Source organism: Ambystoma mexicanum, chromosome 14, assembly GCF_040938575.1.
Source record: "Ambystoma mexicanum isolate Mex_15411 chromosome 14, UKY_AmexF1_1, whole genome shotgun sequence".
Lineage (NCBI taxonomy): Eukaryota > Metazoa > Chordata > Amphibia > Caudata > Ambystomatidae > Ambystoma > Ambystoma mexicanum.
Window position 1 is genome coordinate 536,185,946 of NC_090940.1, and position 20,818 is coordinate 536,206,763.

At 44.7% G+C, this 20,818-nt stretch overlaps 1 protein-coding gene across 7 annotated transcripts in view; it reads left to right on the forward strand.

Annotated features, from left to right (window-relative positions):
* Positions 1-18,861, forward strand: part of SLC25A29 (solute carrier family 25 member 29) — a 64,371-nt gene extending 45,510 nt beyond the window's left edge. For 6 of the 7 annotated variants that reach the window (XM_069637782.1, XM_069637789.1, XM_069637783.1 and 3 more), the window contains one exon: positions 15,821-18,861. In XM_069637782.1, coding sequence (XP_069493883.1) covers positions 15,854-16,564 — 711 coding nt within the window. In that variant the 5' untranslated portion in view covers positions 15,821-15,853 and the 3' untranslated portion in view covers positions 16,565-18,861. Of the gene's footprint in view, positions 1-14,831; positions 14,938-15,820 lie in introns of all 7 variants that reach the window. The other variant, XM_069637787.1, reaches the window with a different exon arrangement.
* The last annotated feature ends 1,957 nt before the right edge of the window (positions 18,862-20,818 follow it).

Genomic DNA, 20,818 nt, shown 5'->3' on the forward strand with positions numbered 1-20,818 from the left:
GAGTTGTCAATCGGACCATTAACCCTACAAATGACGATTGTACAGAGTCCAAAGGGCCTTCCATGACAAACTCCGGAGCGCCCAAAATAAGGTCAGGGAAGAGTTGGACTACAGCTGTGGTCAATCCTGGTAATGGAGGTTTAAGTATGGAGGCAGACAGCCTGACTTCTAATCTTGGGGATCAAAACCAGAGGACACCGCTTATTGTCTTCAGCTTCTCTTCATTATCCACCATAGAAATTAAAGACCCTTCAAGCCATGCTCCCAATAAGCTACCCCAGGGACCTTCTTCCGTACATGACCCGATGAAGTCTGGAGCGATTTCTATTGCGAATGCCTTGTACCATTTTAACACATTATTTGGTCCAATGAAAGGTCTAAAAACCTGGATTTTGTAAGTGAAAATCATCTAGGACCGTAAATATTACATCGGTTTTTTTGCTGGAAAAAAAATTGCATTAAGAATTTTTCTTCTTCTGTAGGTAGTGATTTAATAAGACCTGGTCTTCTGTGGATTTAGTAGGTGTCCTTACCTTGTGTCCATGCATAATTGCAGCTTTTCGTTGCTGAAGTTGTGCAAGTTTCATTGGGCTCAGGGAGTCAATAGTTGTAATCATGTATATAAGCGATAAGCCCCGAGCAGCAGGGGCATTACCTGACTCAGTAATGCCCCTGCATTGCTATTAGTACCCTGGCCCACAAGAAAGGGGTACTAACAGCATTATTTTTCTGCTCCGAAGTGGAGGAGCACTTCGGAACAGAAATAAAGGCAAAAATTGGCTGCCGGGGGGAGTCTATTTTTCCTTGGTGGCCATTAAAAATTATTGGAAAAAGGAAAACAAATAAGTACCGCCATGGAAAGGGAGAAGGGACTACAAGTAGTCCCTTCTCTCTCCCTTTCCATGGTGGCTGTTAAAAAAATAGTTGTGTAGTCCTTTCTTCCTTTCCATGATGGCCTGTCGCAGATCGGGAGCGGACCCGCTGGGGACAGGAGTGTTCCCAGCGCGCCCACTCCCGAAATGGACCAAGAAGGTAAGTGGGGTTGGGACGATGGGGAGGGGATTGTCTGGATTGGAGGATGCAGGGGGAGTGAAAACACTTACCTGAATCCCCAGTGGGGGAAGATGGCAGCCTCCAGCTGTGGATGACCACCCACCCCCCCTGCCGGGGACAAGGGAAAGGAACTTTAAGAAAGGGATTCCCGGTTGGGTAAAGCCCAGGTGAGGGCCAATCAGATTGTTACAATCTGACCCTCGCCAGGTACTAATCTATGAAAGGTATCAAACTACTTTGAGGTGTTCTTGTCATGTTGTGCTATGGAAACTATCAGTGGTGCAATAGCATGGTAATCGCTGATCAATTTCCAATATGCATTTTGTTACACTTTGCGTATGTTTTACTATAAGTGAATGAAAGGGGAATTCCTGGGAGATCTGTCCAAAAGAAGAGCTGAGGAGAGCCCACAGAGAAATTAGAGGATGGTGCAAAGATGCCATGCAGCGTGTGTCCTAGAACATGTGCGACACCCAGGCAGTATTATCTAATGGTTTTAGGAGAGTCGTTCGGATCTAACCAAAAAATGAGGAAGGTTGGTATTGTAAGTCAAGCTAGATCTGATTTTTTTTAAAAAAAAAAAAAAAAAAAAAAACTTTAACACCCCTTTTGCCTCCGAGTGTAGCCTCAGAGTGTGGTATATCTGCTACATGGATTGACTCTAAAGGTCTACTGGTTGTATTGTTTGGCTGGTGCTGTTTTCATGATTGGCACGCTCTTAAATATTATGGCGCTGCCACCACCAGTTCTGTTTTGGCAGTTCCGCATTTTTGCTTTATGGCTGACTATATCATTTAGTATATGGGTAATGTGAGGAAACCAAGGGTGTCCTCACTTCGTTCCTCCCAGAATCCTCTGTTCGATGGCCAAAGAAAGGTTATCGCTTTTGGAACCTTCCGTTGGAGGTTGATGTGCAAGAGAGGATCATCTGGACCGAGGAAACATGGGGAGTGGGAAAGAGGATGTCCTTGGCTAAAACATGGTATTGCCCATTCCCTTTGCAGAACAAACCCTCTATCCCTCAAGCCTTTGGCCTACTGTCAGCCATGTCCCTGCACCCCAGAAACATCACCTCAACAATGGGACAAGGAGGAGACAACAGAGTTATGCACACTTCCTTTATTCAAACAAACTTCCCCCAAACACCATTTTCGTACTAGCACGTAGATAGTCCAGAGTCAATGCAGACTACATGTGAGCGGACTAGCTCTAATGATCCCGAGCCTCCGCATGGGATATTTAAAGAGCTTAATGGATATCCGTTGAGTAGCAGGAGAGGTAGGTGGAGAAGGCGGAGCACCTTCCTTGAGCGGAGAGAGGGTGCATTGGCACAAGAATCGCTGGAGAACCGAGACCAGTTACAGAGGGAAAGCTGTGTAAAGTGAGACTGCTGAGGTCCTGGGTGAACTGCGAGGAAGGGGCAGTCACCAGCTGGAGGACTCACGTCGGGAAGCCGAACCCAGTGACAGCACGCCGACTGTGGGAGCAAAGCCACAGTACGCTGCTTCATTGCTATAGCGAGATGCCCAGATGGGTAGCAAGACACTGGCTGCCTAGGACCTCACAGACATGCCATGGGTGAGTCTGGATGGGAAAGGGGGCACGAACACGGCAAGCGGGTGGTTTTGCCCATATGTGCATTATATTAATGAAACATTGAGCGGGGAACGTAAGAAAGGCAATTGTGAATACCGAAACAAGTACTTTTGTATACTAAACAAACTGACATTAAAAGCCCTTTTGAATGCCACCCAGAGCAAAAGCAAGCTGTGAGCACTCGTGAGTGGAGTGAAAGAAAGGTGGTACAGTGGCAGATACCACAAAATGTATTTTTTGAGATCCAAGCAGGGCAAAAGTCAAGAGACTGCCAAGAAGGTTATGAGCTGAGAAACCAGTATTGGGCAAAGCTAAGAGTTCAAGGCACTGCAGGTCAAGAGGAAACCTGTGTTGGCAAGAGCCAAGGAATACAGAACCAGGGTTCAAAGTGCATGGTGACCCAACAAGCCATGGAACAGTGTTAAGAGTGTGACTGTTTGTTGCAGTCAAACGCTGTTTTAATCTTGGCTGTAGTTTACATATTGCATTTTGCACATTGCTTCTCTCAGCACCTTCTTGTCGAGTTGATAGTTCTTTTAAAGTAACTTAAATATTTGTATCATTTAGCTTTGAAAGTGTCTAGATTGTGTATTTTTAGCTGTTTTTATTATTAAATTACCTGTTTTTGGTTTTCACATGTTTGGAAATCTTTCACCTAGTGCAGCCCGCTGGTGTTACTGCAGGCGTTGTCTGTGGATCGCACAGCGAACAATTCCCAGTGGAATTGTAGTCTGTGCGCTCATTTGACTGAATTCAGCCTCGTCGGCGCCGGCATGCCAGGGTCTAGCCAGTCTGTGCTAGTCTGTGCTGATGCTGCCGGCAACCCTTTTTTTCTGGAACTGGAGCTTTTCTTCGCACGTTTCTCACACAGGTATGGAATTGCACACGCCTGCATGTTTGGATTGTGAAATTCAAGTAAACCCCACTATGGAGCTCTCTTAGCTGCAATTGTGCGCCAAAAACTTGTAACACCTCTAATAAATGCTCACTCCTCAGGAGATCTTTGAGCATAGGACCCTTGGCACCAATTGTTGAAACTCGGTCGAGTATGTCTAATTATGATCACGTTTTGATACCGTCTATCAAGAAGCATGTTTCAAAACAGATTAAGGGTCTTGTGAAGTATATATCCCTTGACTGGATTACTCTTAAAGGTGCTCTCTTGAATACTAGGTCGCTAGGAAAGTCAGCCATAGATGTCCATGACTTTATTCTGGACAATGATATTGACTTCTTGGCCATAACTGAAACCTGGCTCCAGGCCATAACTGAAACCTGGCTCCAGGAATACAGTGATCCTATTATTCAGGCTGCTATCCCCCAGGGTCTTTACATATTATGGACAACCTAGAGAGTCGGAGATTGGTGGAGGGGGTAGCACTTATCGCTAGGGAAGAACTTAATTTCTTCCGTACCACCACCAAATGTGAAGGCTGTGAGCGGCTTAATTTAATAATCAACTCCTCTCCTACGCACTATATACATTTCTTTGTGACTTATCGCCCTTCCGATTTGAGATGCCTAATTTTAATTGGCACCTCTTGGCCACCCTGACCACATCCATCCTGTTCATGAGAGATCTTGGGAAACCACAATGATAAAGACGCAATCTCTCTTGAACTTCATTTAAAAAATGATATTCTGGTCTACAATAATGAGGCAACCCATATCAAAGGCAATATCCTTGACTGGGTAGCAGCATAATATACAGATTGGCCCTGTTAGTACCAGCCCCTGTGTCTGGTCGGACCACTTCTCTGGACTCTTAAAATTAACCCTTCCTGGAAATTCTACTCCGGAGGAGAAACCTTGTAGGAATACCAATAAAATTGGATCGGCGGATTTACATAAATGTTTAAATATCATGACACATGCAATGCCCTTCTCCAAACCACAAAGAGACCGGGGGGGGGGGAGTAGACCCGGTGGGCACTACAGTGCGTGCCTGGTCCAGCCTATTGGAAAGAGTGGGGTGCGACAACCCATACTGGCCACACACCCCGCTATGGCACAACCCACAGCTCGAACCAACCCTTGACAAGACCCTCCAGAGAAGGTGGGACCCAGGGAAGGGGGAACCTATATCCAGATGGGGAGTTTGCGTCGCTTGGGATAGTCCAGGCGAATGTCGGGCCGTGTTGGTCACATCACTACAGTACTATAGGTTCAAGTCAGCATGCAATAAGCAATGGCTCTCCTTTCCGGAAGTTCTACCGACTCACCAATTCTTAACCAACACCATGACACCAGAAGGATTTACTGGTGGAATCTCTTCCCTCTATCAAGCGGTCCAACGACATACCTCCTCAAACACAATGAAAGCCAAATGGGCTAGGGATCTCTATAGAGAATGCCGAATGGGCAAAATACTACCATTCACCAAATCTGTCTCCATATGTACCAACTTCAGACTGATTCAATTCAAGATACTGAATCATTTGCACATCACCCCCCAGTAAAATCGGCAAATTTGACCCCACATTAAAACCTGAATGTCCTAAATCCAGACCCAAGGGGCAAACTCATTTCACGTGTATTGGGACTGTCCCCTGATCAGAAATTTCTGGCGCAAAGTGGTCGATACAGTGAGTGACATTATCAGACTCCAAATCCCGGCAGCCCCGTTGAAGTACCTACTGGGCGATATTGGGAAGGTCTCGATCAAAACGCAGAGACTTGTCGCAATTGCAGGGGCGGTCGCCAAAAGATGTATCCTTCGAGCATGGATGGCAAAAACTCCCCCCACCCGACAAGCATGGCTGAGAGGCCTAATATACGTACATGAAACCAAAGAAATATATACCCAAAGTGTTGTGCCCACCTGTAGACCAAAGGACATATGGGCCCCCCTGAGGAGATACCTGAAGACATCACCTGACATATCAGAAAACGGATTGACCTGTTCTGCCAATGACTCGACCGACCTACATGAACACTTTTGAGAACTTGGTGAGCACATCAACCGCCACCTCCTCTAACAATGCAAAGGGGACCCTAGCCTGACAATGAGCACCGTGTTATAATGTGAATCTGTAACCGTTAAGTACATGTCATGCAATTATAATGCACTTCTCAGATCTTACAGGTTTTAAAATATCATGACACGTACATCCAATCTCGATCCACCAGATATCCTGTTTTCCAAATATGACTTGGTTATCACTGATATGCTCAACAGGATTGCCCCTGTCAAAACTAGAACTGTTAGGGACAGACACAATCATCATAGTTGGTTCTCCCTGCAACTTAAACTGTTAAAACAGGAAAAAAAGATTAGCAGAATGTTAATGGATTAAAACTCCCTTGGATGAAAACACAATGAACTAGATAACTGAGAGTACAGGGGGGAAAAAATGTTTACTACGTCAAAAATATTTAACACTGAAATTGAAGAATCCCCTAATAGTACAAGGAAACCTTTTTTCCTCCCTCTTCTGAATACTGTTTTAAAGTCCAACAAGCATTCTCTGATAAAATTACGACAGTGCACAAGAAAATTATGGAAGATCCGGCCTCAATTCTGGAACTTAACATGACGAGACCTCTCCACGTAAAGATGACATGCAAGCAAAATTATCCTCAGCAACATAATATCTTCTCGCCTTTTTTGACTCGCCTTACAAATGCCACCTTTCGCCATGGCACAGTCCCTAAAGAGGCCAAGAAGGATTCAGCTTCAAAAACACTTAGAAGATACTAACCTCTTGCATTCACGTTAATCCGGCTTTAGAGAACATAACAGCACAGAAAGCACTCTTAGATCTCCAGAGCCAGATGATGGATTGTATGGACAGGAGCAAGGCAGGCCTACTGATACTTTGTGATTTATCGGCAGCTTTTGATCTCCTGGACCATGTGAAACTCTTAGCTACATTATCCAATGTAGGTCGCTGCTCTCCATTAGCAGTGAAGTGGCTGGATTCCTTCCTGTCGGGCAGAATGTGAAGAGTTTGTTGGGTCCAAGCAACCTCTGGATCCATACTGTCCACTTGTGGAGTGCCGCAGGGAGCATGTTTGCCCCCTGCACTGTTAAATGTGTATTTACGCCCTTTGTGTAACATTCTTGATAAAGCAAGGAGTCGAGTTCACCAACTACGCTGATGACACTCAGAGCCAGATGATGGATTGTATGGACAGGAGCAAGGCAGGCCTACTGATACTTTGTGATTTATCGGCAGCTTTTGATCTCCTGGACCATGTGAAACTCTTAGCTACATTATCCAATGTAGGTCGCTGCTCTCCATTAGCAGTGAAGTGGCTGGATTCCTTCCTGTCGGGCAGAATGTGAAGAGTTTGTTGGGTCCAAGCAACCTCTGGATCCATACTGTCCACTTGTGGAGTGCCGCAGGGAGCATGTTTGCCCCCTGCACTGTTAAATGTGTATTTACGCCCTTTGTGTAACATTCTTGATAAAGCAAGGAGTCGAGTTCACCAACTACGCTGATGACACTCAGCTATTGGTGGAACTGAGTGGTAACTATACTGAAGACTTAAAACGGTACAGAATTTCTATGTAATCATCAAAAAAAATTGGAGGACCCAACATTGGCTTTGTCTTAATAGTGGAAAGACTGAGTTACTGATCTTTGGATCTCCACAAGCAAGGCTGAAATTGGGGCGGCATATGTTGAATTTCATGATTAATGGTCACTCCATTACAATCAGGTCAGAACTCTCGGAGTGATAATGGATCAGTCCCTCAGCGCTGACTCTCACGTAGCCAGTGTTATCAGAGTCAAAATATCATCTAAGACTACTTTAGATTGGGCAAGCCATATCAAGAGTAAGAACTGTGAAACCTTGGTCAGAGGTTAGTTATGGCTTGAATTGACTACTGCAACGCTGAGTTAGGGGGGAGCAAGCGAAAACAGTATTAAAACTTTTTCAAAATGACGCGGTCCATATTGTTAAAGGTGTGTCAAGCCAAGATCACATAACTACGGCCAGGAGGGAACTTCATTGGCTCCCGGTCAATCGCAGGATCTCCTTTAAGATCCTGACCTTGGCGCACAAATGTTTACACGGACTGGCTCCTATTTTACTTGAAAAACTGTCAACCCTCTGGGAGATCGAACAGGTCCAATAACACCCTTCATCTCGATTCTTCTTGGTTCTTGCCACTTTAGCTTGGAATTACCTCCCATTCGAAATGGGTTTGGAGAAGAACCACGTAACGTTTTGGAAAAGGCTGGAGACGTGCCTATTTGAATTGATTCTTCTGCCTCTGCCACTTCTCTTCCCTATCTACTCTCAGCCTGATCTACATACATGATTTGTTGGCCTTGTCAGTCTTTAGTCCTTTGTTTTATGTGTGCCCTGATGCCTCTGTGCTCCGGCGCATTATAAGCATCACAGAACATTGAAAGAACCAAGCTTCACTGTCCAAGAAGACAGTGGCAAATTGTTGATGGAAAGCAGTTAAGAAGGGGCATTGGTTGTGCAGAACAAATTATGTGACCTAGAAGTGAAGGCAGGAAAGCCCTACTTTCTGATCGCTCCGGGGTCTAACATGTTTATGATCCGTGGTCTGGGGCCGGCTGGAACCTTGGAATTTCGTAGGCCCTAAAGCTAAGGCATTTGGGTGCTATAACTTAGAATTGCGACTGGTGGGGATCATATCAAACAGAGACACTCATCCCTCCTCACATGGCCTTGCAGGGCACATTCTTCCCTAGGGCGTGAGGTTGGCAACATTTTGGGACAGTGTAGGATTTATGGATCTCTGGCCTTTCTCATCAGTGCCTGGGATATATTCCTATGCCATTTTCCTGCGTTCTGAAGGACGCACATAAACGTTTTTTGTTTGTGTTTTATATCTTTTGGTCGATTTTAGTGCGTCCCTCAAAGCACGAAGTGTGTGTGTGTGTGTGTGTGTGTGTGTATTTTAAAAAAACTTTGTTAAAGGGACGTTATGGTTAAGTTGCAGTAATAAAAACCTATGCAATTCAGTCAAAAGACGTTGTTAAAAAGACGTTATGGTTACAAGTAAAATCTAAAAACCCATCATCATTGATGTCCTGGGTGTTAGTCTTAGCAGGGCACGGTGGTGGCGCGAGTTATGGTTGCTTAGCTTACCATAACTGGCGAATATCAGGGGGTTTTAGATTTTACTTGTAAGCATAACTTCTTTTTAACAATGTTTTTTGACTGAATTGCATAGGTTTTTATTACTGCAACTTAACCATAATGTCCCTTTTTTTAACGTTTTTTTTTTTTTTTTTTTACTGAATTTCACAGGTTTTTAGTAGGTGTAACGCTCACCTGATTCCCGCGGAGGCGCCGGTCTTGACTGGGCGAATACCGTATCTTCAAAGGTGATGTGTAACACACGGTTGGCTCTTTGGGCTGGACCTCTGTGCACTGTATGTCTGACTCGTAGAGTAAGATGTCTTAGGTAAGTGAACGCCGAGCTCTCCATCTGCCTCGGGGCAGGGTGCCCTAACCAGTTTCTTCACTGGATAAGGGTGCAGGCCTCTTGACCTTAGAGGACTGCTGTCTGTCGTTTACTGCACGAACGGTAAGTTCCGAGTATTTCAAATGTCTTTAAAAGTCTTTTGTAATGATGTCTCTTGTTTTGCAGGGTTCCGGCGATGGCGGATGACGGGCTGAAGTGAGTTGAGGATGGAACCCGTGTGAGGAATAGAAGCGCCTGGAAGCACGTAAGTAAGCGCTTGTTGCCTGCTTCACGATGCGCACTAACTGTCCTTTTATCTTGCAGGTACAAGTTCGGAGCTGCTGAAGGGTGTCGGAATACCCACTGGGTTCGGCGTGGGAAGGAGTAATGGCACGTGAGTAATAAAGTTACCCAATGTCTTTAAACGCACCTTCTTTTGTCTTTCAGATGCCGGAATGCAGCGCGAGGCGTTGGTGACAGCCGATGGACCAGGTAAGAGAAGCGCTGTCACTGAAGACCGTAATGCTAACCTGTTCTTTCTTGTCTTTATAGGTGTTGCTGAAGACTGGATTCAGGATGGTAAGCCTTTTTCCCTTAGGCCCAGGATCAGATGCAGAAGACACGATGAGCGTTCTGCTGCAGAGGATGCAGAATAACGCAAAGCAAGATTCATCCATCGGGTGTGGTTTAAATAGCCTCCTGTAGTGCTTAGGTGTCTCCTTCCACAGCCTCGCCTAGGTAAGAAAAGAGTTCCTGCTTTCCAGAAGAGTTCCAGTGTTCTGAACCTAGGGAGTGGCTCCTGCCCCACCCAACAGGAAAAGTAGTCCCAAACAGAAGAGGATTAGAGGCTCAACTGGCAGGTAAGTAAGCAGCATGGTCTGCTGCAGGTAAGTCCACCCAAGCATTATGAGCCCGGCGCTTCCAGCGCTGGGACTGGGCATATTTATGAGCCTGGTGCCACTGGCGCCAGGACAGGGTCCAAAAGGTCCCAATTGGGACTGGTTGGCACTCGGAACCTGGGTTATGGGTCTGCTTCCAAGGGAGTTGGGTAAGTCCTGACCTTTTGGAAGCAGAGATCATGACAGTAGGGCAACTTAACCATACTGTCCCTTTAAGAACGTTTTTTGGCAAAATTTCATCGGTTTTTAGTAGTGGCACGTAACCATTATGTAAAGTAACTTCTGACTTAATTACACACCTTGCGGCGAGTGGCACATGACCATATGCTGGTGTACAGCACGGTGACGTGTCCGAGAATCTGTACACACTTAACAATAAGATGTATGCCTCGTGGACAGTGTGGAAATACATTTTATATTGATGAAGGAACGGCCACCTTCAACATTTCCCTTGCACAGCTCCAACACGTATTGGTAGTCAGCCATTACCAGTGTAGTACACATTACATACTTTTATCAAAAGGTCTAGTTATTTGAAAACATCAGCTAAGGGCATCATCCCTCCTTCCCAAAGAAACATCGCCACTGCTGCAATGAAGGAGCGTGAGAAACAATGGTCCTACCTTACAAATAACAAACGCACAACATTTTTAGCAGTCTGTAACGCTCACCTGACTCCCACGGAGGCGCTGGACTGGTTCGTGCTGCTGTGACCTCTTCTAAGGTGATGCGCAGGGTTCGGAAGACGACTGGACCGGGCCCCCAAATCTGGCTTGTCTGGCTCGCAGAAGTATCCTTCTTCGGGTCTGGAAGGACGAGCTCTCCATCCTGCTTCTGATGCAGGGGCGCGTTGGTATCCAGTTACTTCACTGGATTTTCGGGTTGGTGAGAACCAAACTTGCTTGGCTTCCAGGTAAGTTTTTTTGATAAAGAGGTTCCCCTTGTGTCCATGCATTAATGTACTAATGCTAGTGTCTTTTTCCCCATAGGGGCCGGGGTACGGAATTCCGGGGAACAGGCAACGACCCGAGATGAGAGGTGAAATCTTTTGTAGAAATCAGGCAAGTCTTTAATGAGCGTTTTTTGGTAATGTCTTTTCATTCGCTCATTAACGCTGATGTCTTTTTTTCCCCTTAGGGGCCGGGGTCCGGAAATGCCAGGATGCGGCGCAGACCCGAAATGAAGAGGGAATGAATCAACAGGTAAGTCTTAATATGGAGATTTAGCTTTCCTTATTCCCTTCTCCCTCTCACCTTTTATTCTGGTCTTTTTCTCCCTAGGCGCTGGGGCGTGACTGCGAATCCGGATGATCGCTGCTGAACATGGAGGCGCCCTGTAAAGGTGAGTGGAATGCGGCGCTGCAGCGATCGACGCGATGAGCTTTTAAATAAGTCTTCTTTTTCAGGATTGTCGGCGAGATGTCTCTGGGATGCGGATTTAGCAGGTAAGGACTTTTCCTTCTTCTGTTCTCTTCTTCTCTTCCTTTGCAGGTGATCCAGGATGCTGGCAGGCGTGGCAGAAGTCAGGATGCAGGAGCAGACACGGTGAGCGTCCAGCTGCTAGATGCAGAACAATGCGAAGCACGTGTGGCTGTTCGGGTGGGGTTTAAATAGCCTTGGAAGAAGTTCCAGGTATGTATCCTTCCCCGACCACGCCCGGATGGTGAATTAGTCCCACAGGTAAAGTAGTTCCTTTCAGGCCTCAAGGAGGCCGGGATCCTGCAGCATGGTCTGCATCGGGTAAGTGCACCCAAGCACTTCCATAATGAGCCTGGCGCCAGGACTGATGTCTTTTATGAGCCTGGCGCCATAGGGGCCAGGACACTGTCCAAAGGGCCCCTATATGGAGTTGCTGGGTCCTTCCTTGGGGACTGGATGTCCGCTTTTGGGGACGCAGGGCTTGAACCGGCTCCCTGGGAGAGGGCATCATGACACAGTCCACCTATCCCCCCATATAACTGTTTGGTGCCTCTTTCCTCATTTCCGTTAACAAATTTCCTTATTAGCTGTCCTACCCAAAAAAAAACGCCATCCGTAAACAAAGTAAATGTTCCTTTTTAAGAACCACCTTTCACAGTGTAAATATTTTTTTTAAAAATGGCATACACTCCATCTACTTTTTATATTTCTCAGTAAAGGACATAGACATAATAACATTTGCCATTAACAATGTAGATTTGCAAACCACTAACGTGTGCTACAAAAAAATAGGATTTCTGGTTATGCCTGCGGCGGGCCGGATTACAAAACAAAATCCCTTTTCAAGATGGCCACCATAGAAAGGGAAGGCGGTTGTTCCATACATGGGCCCTGTTCTCTTTCCATGGCAGCCTGCAAAAAACAAAACTGTGCCGTGGCGCAGAATCTGAAAATGAACATACAGCAACGTAGCACGTTGCATTTTGAAATAATACACTGGTTTTTAAAAGAAAACATTAACATTTTAGAGTTTGTAAAGTGTTTTTTTTTTTCACAAGAAACTGTCCGAGACCGTCGGTGAAAATGTTAATGGTGATTCAGACTTTCTTCTCTTCCCTTACACAAAGTATGCGTTTTCAATAAACTGCTTTGTTCGCACAGTGATTTACAAGACATCGCCATGACCTTTGGCCTACACCACTGTAAAACATGTAATGTTACTCCTTGTGGCCACTTCAGCGTACAGACAAAAGGGGCTGGGGCTATCATCCCACAAAATTGTGACCGACAGGTGGCGTCCAAAGAAACCACCACTCGGCATCTGGAATCCATGACACGCACAGTGAGGCAGGATATAGCTGGTTGGAAAACGTAAGAGAAAGTACGTATCAATACCCAGCCTTCAGCAAACAATTTTAAAACAGAAAAAAATAATGTGGAAACTAATACACAAATCGAAGTGGTCATACAGGACATTTTAAGAAAATATTAGCGTTGAACATGGCTAAATCTAGTGACAGGCTACAAACGCCGAAAATCTGCACTCTCCATAAGTTTAAAAAAAATGACGCCTACACAGAAAGATGTTACTTCAGTTACAAAGCCAAAGGTAATGTTCAAGTAACAAAAAATTACATCTCATCATTACAAAAAAGACCAAAAGAACATGCAAAGTGCTACACAAAGCGATGTGGTCAAACATGACATTTTAAAGCAGAAATAGTAGCGTTGAAAAAGTGTAAGTCTAGTCATAGCCTGCAAACACGGACAATATGCACTCTTCGTAAGTGGAAAAAAAATGAGAACTGCACAGTGAGATAATACTTCAGTTATATTGTCAAAAGTATTGTTCTGCTAATAACAAATTTAGTGGTCCTGTGTAGAGTCGTCAAAATTAAACTTACATGATATTTACCGCCTCCATTGGTTTTATCTAAAACCAGACAGCAAAGTATTTGCACCAAAGATTCTGCATGAACTGATATTTCATGTGCCCTACAAACGTTTTTAAAACATAACCTTATCAAATGTGTGTTTTTTTTTTTTTTTTTGTTCCAAACTTTGACTCCCTGCAATGTTGCTTATTTTTCCCTTTTGCTCAAGGTAAAAAAACAATTGACCCTTATGGGTTTAGTGGAATGCATGGGCCTACCGAGCTTGCAACGAAAAAAGCACATCAAGTGACCTTCACTCAGAATGCAAATACATTCTCACTTCGCAACAACATATGAGAATCCATTCATGAGAACCGCGACTCCCATAAACGTGCAGAACCCCGGTTTCCATCAAACCGTGCAGGTGGCTGGCTCAGATTTCAAACTGTAGGACGCCAGTATGACTGCAATAGTATTCTAAATACATTTTAACACAGACGCAGTAATTCTTGGCCATATATTGAGCATGAACTTCCAATTTACAGTATGGCTTTGGTGACACTAAAACACCACAGTTTGACTTCCTGCTTCCGCATCCCATCCCACGCTTGTCTTCCGAAACAGTATTTTATAAGTGAAAGAAGTGCAATAGTGTCTTGTTTTATGTGTTACCGCTGTAGTCGGCATACAACAAAACACCAACAAAAAATGGCGGACGCAGCAAAAGAATCTGATGTACTTCACGCTGTTCCACAACCAATCGGTGAACGCGTCACATGTCCGCGGACATGACACTACAGATTAGCCAATCCATTTCTTGTCCGCGGACGAAGGGGGGAAGTGTGACCGCGGAGCGGACATAGATATCACTAATTCTTTCAGACATACTTTTTGGTCGTTTTAAAGGAAACTACTGGACGGATTATCACCAAATTTACAAAAGCATGCTTTCGGGACCAAGGTCCTGCCCCTGCCGCAAATTTGGTGAAAATCCGTCCAGCGGTTTGGCCTGTAGCGTTGCGCAAAGTTTTTTTCCCCCCATTCAGTCTATGGGGAAAAAAGACGTTTTAGGACCCCGCTTATAACTCCCCCATAGCCCCCCCCCCCCGGACCAAACGTCACCAAACTTTTTATACTTTTTGCAAAGTTTGAGGATTCGTCCAGGGAGAGCGGAGTTATAAGCCGCCCAAAAAGTGCTCTTCCTATGGAAACAGCAACTTAACCATAACTACACGGCCACTACCGTGGCCGTGTAAAATATATATATATATATATATACCCCCGCCCCCCAAGGCTTTCCCCGTGTGTGTTTGGCAGGGCCGTGTGGTCATAGAGCAGTCTTTCTAAATCGATATTTGCCCTCAGACTCTGGGATACAACCAATTACTTCCCTCATGTTCGCAGCCTACCCCTGAGATGCTGGCTACTTTGCTACCTTTAGCCCTTACGTTCCAGTATGGCTGCTAATAGCATTTGTTCCTGCATATGCACTACATCTATGAAGCATGCAATAATGTGATTGTGTAGAAACCTTTAAAGGCACCCCTGCAACCCACCCACCCCCCAACCCTCTGATCTCTTATATTCTATCTTGCAGTCTTTGCCTTATTCTAAACCCTTGGAGGGTGCAGGAAGATCGTGTCCCCTTCCCAACAGAGTGAAGCGCTTGTTTGAATCTGTAACCTGAGCGGACAAACATCGGTGTAAGCTGCAAGCACTTCTCACTGAGCTGAATATCTAGCTTAGAATTGATATTATTTCAATAGAACTTTGTAGGGGACCAGATATTTAATCTCCCAAAAGCTAACTCCTACCTGCCGAAGCAATGTGCTCTGCACATCAGGGCACCCTACAAAGTTTTGGGAGTATCATGTAGGTACATCTAAAACTGTCACTTTTCTGAAATCTCCTTAAAGCCTCCTTCTCTCAATTCCTTTTAAAGTGCATCTGTTTACACAGGATGTATATGTTCAACTAAATGTCCTCCACTATGTTTTGAAAGCTTTTAAGTACACCACTAATACTTTAATACCATGCTATCCTAGAATGTCTGAGTTCTTGGTGGGAGTACCGTTTTGCTGCGTCACTCCTTTGTTGGATTGTGATTAAAATGGTCTCATTTGATGCTGCCCTCCTTTTGATTTTCTGTGCTGAGCTTATTTCCGTTGGATCTTCTCTTCATTTCAGGGTGCCTCAATATTCCCTTCTTTAAACTTGCAGAAGTGATAATATTTCGATATGTTATATTGTTATTGACCTAGTGGTGTCATTGATGTAAGTAAAAAGTGGGCAAATGTTGAAGGACACTTGAGGTTTGGTTCACTCTGTGTCCTCATAAGCTTTGGTTGGTGCTGGTGATTAAGGCACAAATAATATAAACCTACTCGGGGATTCGACTTGTACTTACAGGTCAGATTAGTAGTGAAATGAAGTGTTCTGTAACTGTTTCTTTTTTTATGCAGAAGACGGGCACTTCCAGATTACATTTAAGTTTACCTAGAATTGCTCTGCTAATTACTAAATATTTTGTGATTCTTTGTGCAGCTTACATTCTTAAAGACCCTTTTCTCTTTAATTTCTTTTTAGGCCTTTGGACTATACAAGGGTATTGGCTCACCCATGATGGGACTGACCTTCATTAATGCTCTTGTGTTTGGTGTACAAGGAAATGCGATTCGAGCTCTTGAGAATGACACTCCATTGCACCAGTTTCTCGCCGGAGCGGCCGCTGGAGCCATACAGTGTGTAATCTGCTGCCCGATGGAGTTGGCTAAAACAAGAATGCAGCTTCAGGGCACCGGAGAATACAAGTCCAAGTCTAAAAATTACAAAAATTCCCTTGATTGCTTGGTTAAAATCTATCGAAAGGAGGGGCTCAGAGGAGTCAACCGCGGCATGGTTACCACTTTCTTCAGGGAGACTCCAAGTTTTGGATTTTATTTCTTGACATATGACTACCTAACCAGATATCTAAGTTGTGAACCTAATGACAGCTATATTATTCCCAAATTGCTGTTGGCTGGGGGCATGTCAGGAATTGTGTCCTGGCTTTCGACGTACCCAATTGATGTCATCAAGTCCCGGCTCCAGGCTGATGGAGTTGGCGGAGTCAATCATTACAATGGAATTCGCGACTGCATAAAAAAGAGTTACGAGGCGGAAGGCTGGCGGGCGTTCACGAGAGGTCTCACGTCTACACTCCTTCGAGCTTTCCCGGTTAATGCTGCGACGTTTGCCACTGTCACTCTCTTCCTGATGTATATGAGGGCTGGGGAGAGCATACCGGAGTGTGAAGCGGTTCCAGCAATCCAGCAGCCTTCCAGTCTGTGAACTTGTTACCTTCTCCTCCAACCTTTAAGACTGTCCGTGACCTGAACTGGAAAGTTAACTGTTTTTAGACGTGTGTCCTTAGAAACTGATTGTATAAAGATTGTACGTTTTAGCTGGATGGGTGCTGACAGATTTGCAGGTAAGATAGCAGTTGTATTGCCTTATTCAGTGACCTAATGTTCCAAAGTCCACGTTACATGGGGATGCCACCTCCATGACCCTCTCTTTCAGTGGTGTACTTCATGAACGTTTTATTGTGGATTTAAACAACGGGCCAGGAACATTTGCTCGCTGGAAATCCTGAATTCTTTTTGAACAGACTACTGATGAAATCACAATAAGTGGGAAGGCATTTCCTTCTGTGAAGACTGTTACATAATGTTAAAATCTTAAACGCGCACTCCTTCGTCGAATGTCATTTTTAATATCTTAGTTTACTGGCGAGAGATTATTGCTGCTTTTCAGAAATGCCTCGTATCCCCACATGGTAAGTGTTTTGACTATACACAAGGGTCTAATAGCTGTGGATCTCCAGATGCCTTGGACTACACCACCTACGATCCCTCACAGTTGACCAGGCTGGCTAAGGTTGATGGGTTGTAGTACAAACCAGCTGTGTAGAGCCAAAGGTTGCAGACCCGTGCACAATATTGTCTTCTGTAATTGGGTTCCCAGTGCACCTCTCGTTTCTGCAGACACCATCAAGGTGAGGTTTATTTAATTAATTTGAAAAAAATGCAAGGGTTGAGTTAAGCCTTTGGCAATAACCCCGGCTGAGCAGACACAGGATAGCAACTCAAAAGATTTCAAGTAATCTTGCCTTAATGATTTTCACAAGGTCTTTGAAATGCCAGTACGACTGCAACTATTTATGAAACCTATTTTCAGTTCTAATTAACATGCATGAAGTTAATCGTAAAATAAGCCTCACCTACGTTTGGCTCTGACTCGGTTGATCTGCCCGGTCTTCTAGTTTCTTGCCCCTACAGTTACGGAAATCCAGTATAGTTGTGCCCTGTCCACCATGGTTTAAATTCTTGGGTTCAAACAATCTACACCCTTGGGCTCAGACTCATGCATGCAGCATCCAATGTTCAGAAAAAAATAATTACAAAGTACGTGTGTGTGCGTATATTATCATGAGTGGTGCAATAGCTGAATTGGTAATTGCACAAAAAAGCACTTAGATCGTCCCCTCTCTCCCATATCCAGGGTGGTTTCCGTGCCCTTAACCGTAATAATTGCTCTTTCCACGTGAAGCCATGTAAGAAGCAATCGGTGCGTCCTGCTGGATAGTATTGTGTTGCCAGTCGCCCAAAATAATAGTATGAAATCCTTTTGTTGTATTAGGAGTTAGTTCATAGTACACTATTTATTCAAAGTTAATGATGGTTCAAAGGGGTGCGGGGAGAGAACTTTTTAAACCAAACTGCAAATTCTGTGCGTTGGGGTAAAGGGACTATTTTTATTTATATATTTATACTGTTGCAAATTTTAATGTGACGGTTAAACGGCAACACTTTTAAAAAAACAAATGTTTGTTCTATCTTGGGTTTGCTCTTTCCTTTGTATGTGCATTTGTTGAACCTCACTTTATTGATGTTCATAATCCGTGATATGGTGCATAGTGAGGAGTTCAGGGTGATATTGTGCAGTGTCATCTGCTTCATGCAAGCATCTATTAGTTGCGCATTTTGCACATTGCAGATAATCATGTATTGTAAGCCTGATGTTGCCTTGTATGGCTTGGTAAAATATTGCTAAGAACCTGATGTAATAGTGGTTCTAACTATAGCAATCGATGAAACTGTAGTAGATGCTTTTTAGAGCACTTTCGAAGGTAAGGATACAATTTTCACTCCAGCGGATGTATTTGTGTCTGTGGCATAAGCCTGAACATTTGGCTCTTGGGGCTTTCTGAATGTTTTTGGTAGGTGACCGACTGTGAGATCAACAAAACATCACATTTGGCTGCTACAAATTTCAAATTTGAGGGAAGGGATTTTGGGCATATTAAGTTTTCTATCCTTTGCGGATAGGTGAGATGTATAGATTTGATTTACAAAAGCATTTTCTTCAGCGGGTTTGAAAGATCAATCTGTAAGTGGTGGTCTCATCATAATTTCGACTTGCAGTACACGTGTCGGAAAATACTTGCATCAAATTCAAGTAATGAATGCGTGGGAAACTGCATGTGTATTGATTTTCTGAAGGAAGCTGTCATGCCTGTTTTGTAGAATGCTGATGACTGTAAATAAGCTTACAGAAGGGAAATAAAGCTGTGTTTCTTTTTGCGATGTCTTTCACTGTTAATGTTTGCATGACCAACCATTGAATGAAAAGCTTGATTAGGATTGACTGCCAACCCCGAGGCCTGTTTGACATTTACATTTTGCAGAATAATTGATTTGACTGCTCTGCCTAATTGTGAGTTCCAGCGTGCCATTAGGACTTTTGTCAGTGGCTCTTTTTTTCACTGTGCTGTTTGATAACTTGTAACCTGTAAAGAAGTTCTGTAATTTGTGACATATGCAGAAGATAAAGCACTCTCAGCTAGCATCACACATCTTGCTTGATCATCCATCTTAGTTCCACGTACCTTGTGAACTACATCTCTCAAGCACCCGAAGGTATTTATAGATCCCTCTGGCACTTTGAGGGACCAGCTGGTCTTCGCTGACTATCTCCGTTTTGGTGGCCTGCTCTTTGATCCACTCCCTGGTGATTTCTCCAGTAAGTAGCCTTATAACCTTGACCCTGCACACTGGGTTTTCTCTCTGCACAGCATACTTTCTCTACGTCGTTAATAATGGGCATATCTGCTGCCATGGACTGGTTTCTTACCGCTCAAAATCTGGAAAGGATCACCAGCATTCAGAAATGTGTCAAACTGAAATTGGACCCGCCCGTCCAGTCATCTCAACGCCTACCTCCCACGGCAATGACAACACTGTATCTGACGGATTTCACGGACCTGCCCATTGCTTTAGATACCCGTACCATTGAAATTCACTCGGTAGGACTAATCGCTGCCCCCCAGCTCCCCCACTCTGTCAAGTTAGCTGCCCTTTGCAGGATATGATCACCTCATTTACTGAACCAGGGTAGTCCCTAAACCCAACCCCTGCCATGGAAAACCCCTTTCCCCAGGCAGCATCCACTATAATGCTGAAGATCGCCCTCCTAAATACCAGGTCACTTAACAACCACACCCAAAATCTCCACAAGCTCTTTACCCAAAGGGTCTGGAACTTGATGCATATCACGGAAACCTGGGGTACAGATTCTAGTGGTCCTATGACGAGCATGTCCGTTGTTAAAGGTTATTCATTCTTTAGTAAGAACAGGGAATCTGGCAGAGGTGTAGGCGTAGCAATTATTGCCAAATACGAACTCCAGCTCTTCCTGTCCCCATGCAAATGGGTTGGCTGTGAAATGCTGCATCTCAAGATGACACCCAACCATGTCCTCCATTTAAAAAGGAAAAGGGCCTTGCTAGTTCTTTCCCAGTCCGGGCTGCCCAACTGTGGAGTTCCCTTCCCTGGGACCTGAAACAAGAGAACAACCTGTTGAGTGTCAGGAAAAAACTGAAGACCACACTCTTCAAGTAGTAGACCCAGGAACCCTATGATCGCCCCTTATTCTGTCCCGTTTATTTATCTTTGTTGTCCTTGTGTGTATGTGCGCCCCAATGCCCGCGGGCCTCCGGCACTTTACAAATAAATAGGCAGAGCTAAAAGCAGCTCCTGGATATATTGCATCGACCCAGTAAGCAACAGCTTCAACTGTGTAAAATGGCGAGGACATAGCATGTTACAAATCTAAATTCCACGTGATCACACCCTACTGTAACCGCCTCACCTGGCCTTTGCATAGGACCCATTGGGCTTTGAATTGCTTCTGTGTTCTAATGCTGACTTATACACATTTGCACCCGGGGGAAGGCGCTCAGCCAATCGGGTGGCTGGAACAGCAGGCGAGAATACACCATCCCCTCCCGCTGTCCCAGCCACCTGAAGCCCTTCCCAGGGTGGCGCTTTTTCATTGTGGGAAGGCAACAGGGAGTCTCTCCCTATTGCCTCCCGTCCCCCCTCCATTTACCTGTGGGCCAAGAGCATTGCACTCCACTCCTGGAGCTCCCCCTGTCTGGCTGCTGCCATAGACATGGAAAAGGGACTTTGTCCCTTTTTCATATGGCGCAGGACATGCATCCTTTTTGTTCTTTCTTTAATTGGGAGATCGGCTGTGCTAGCA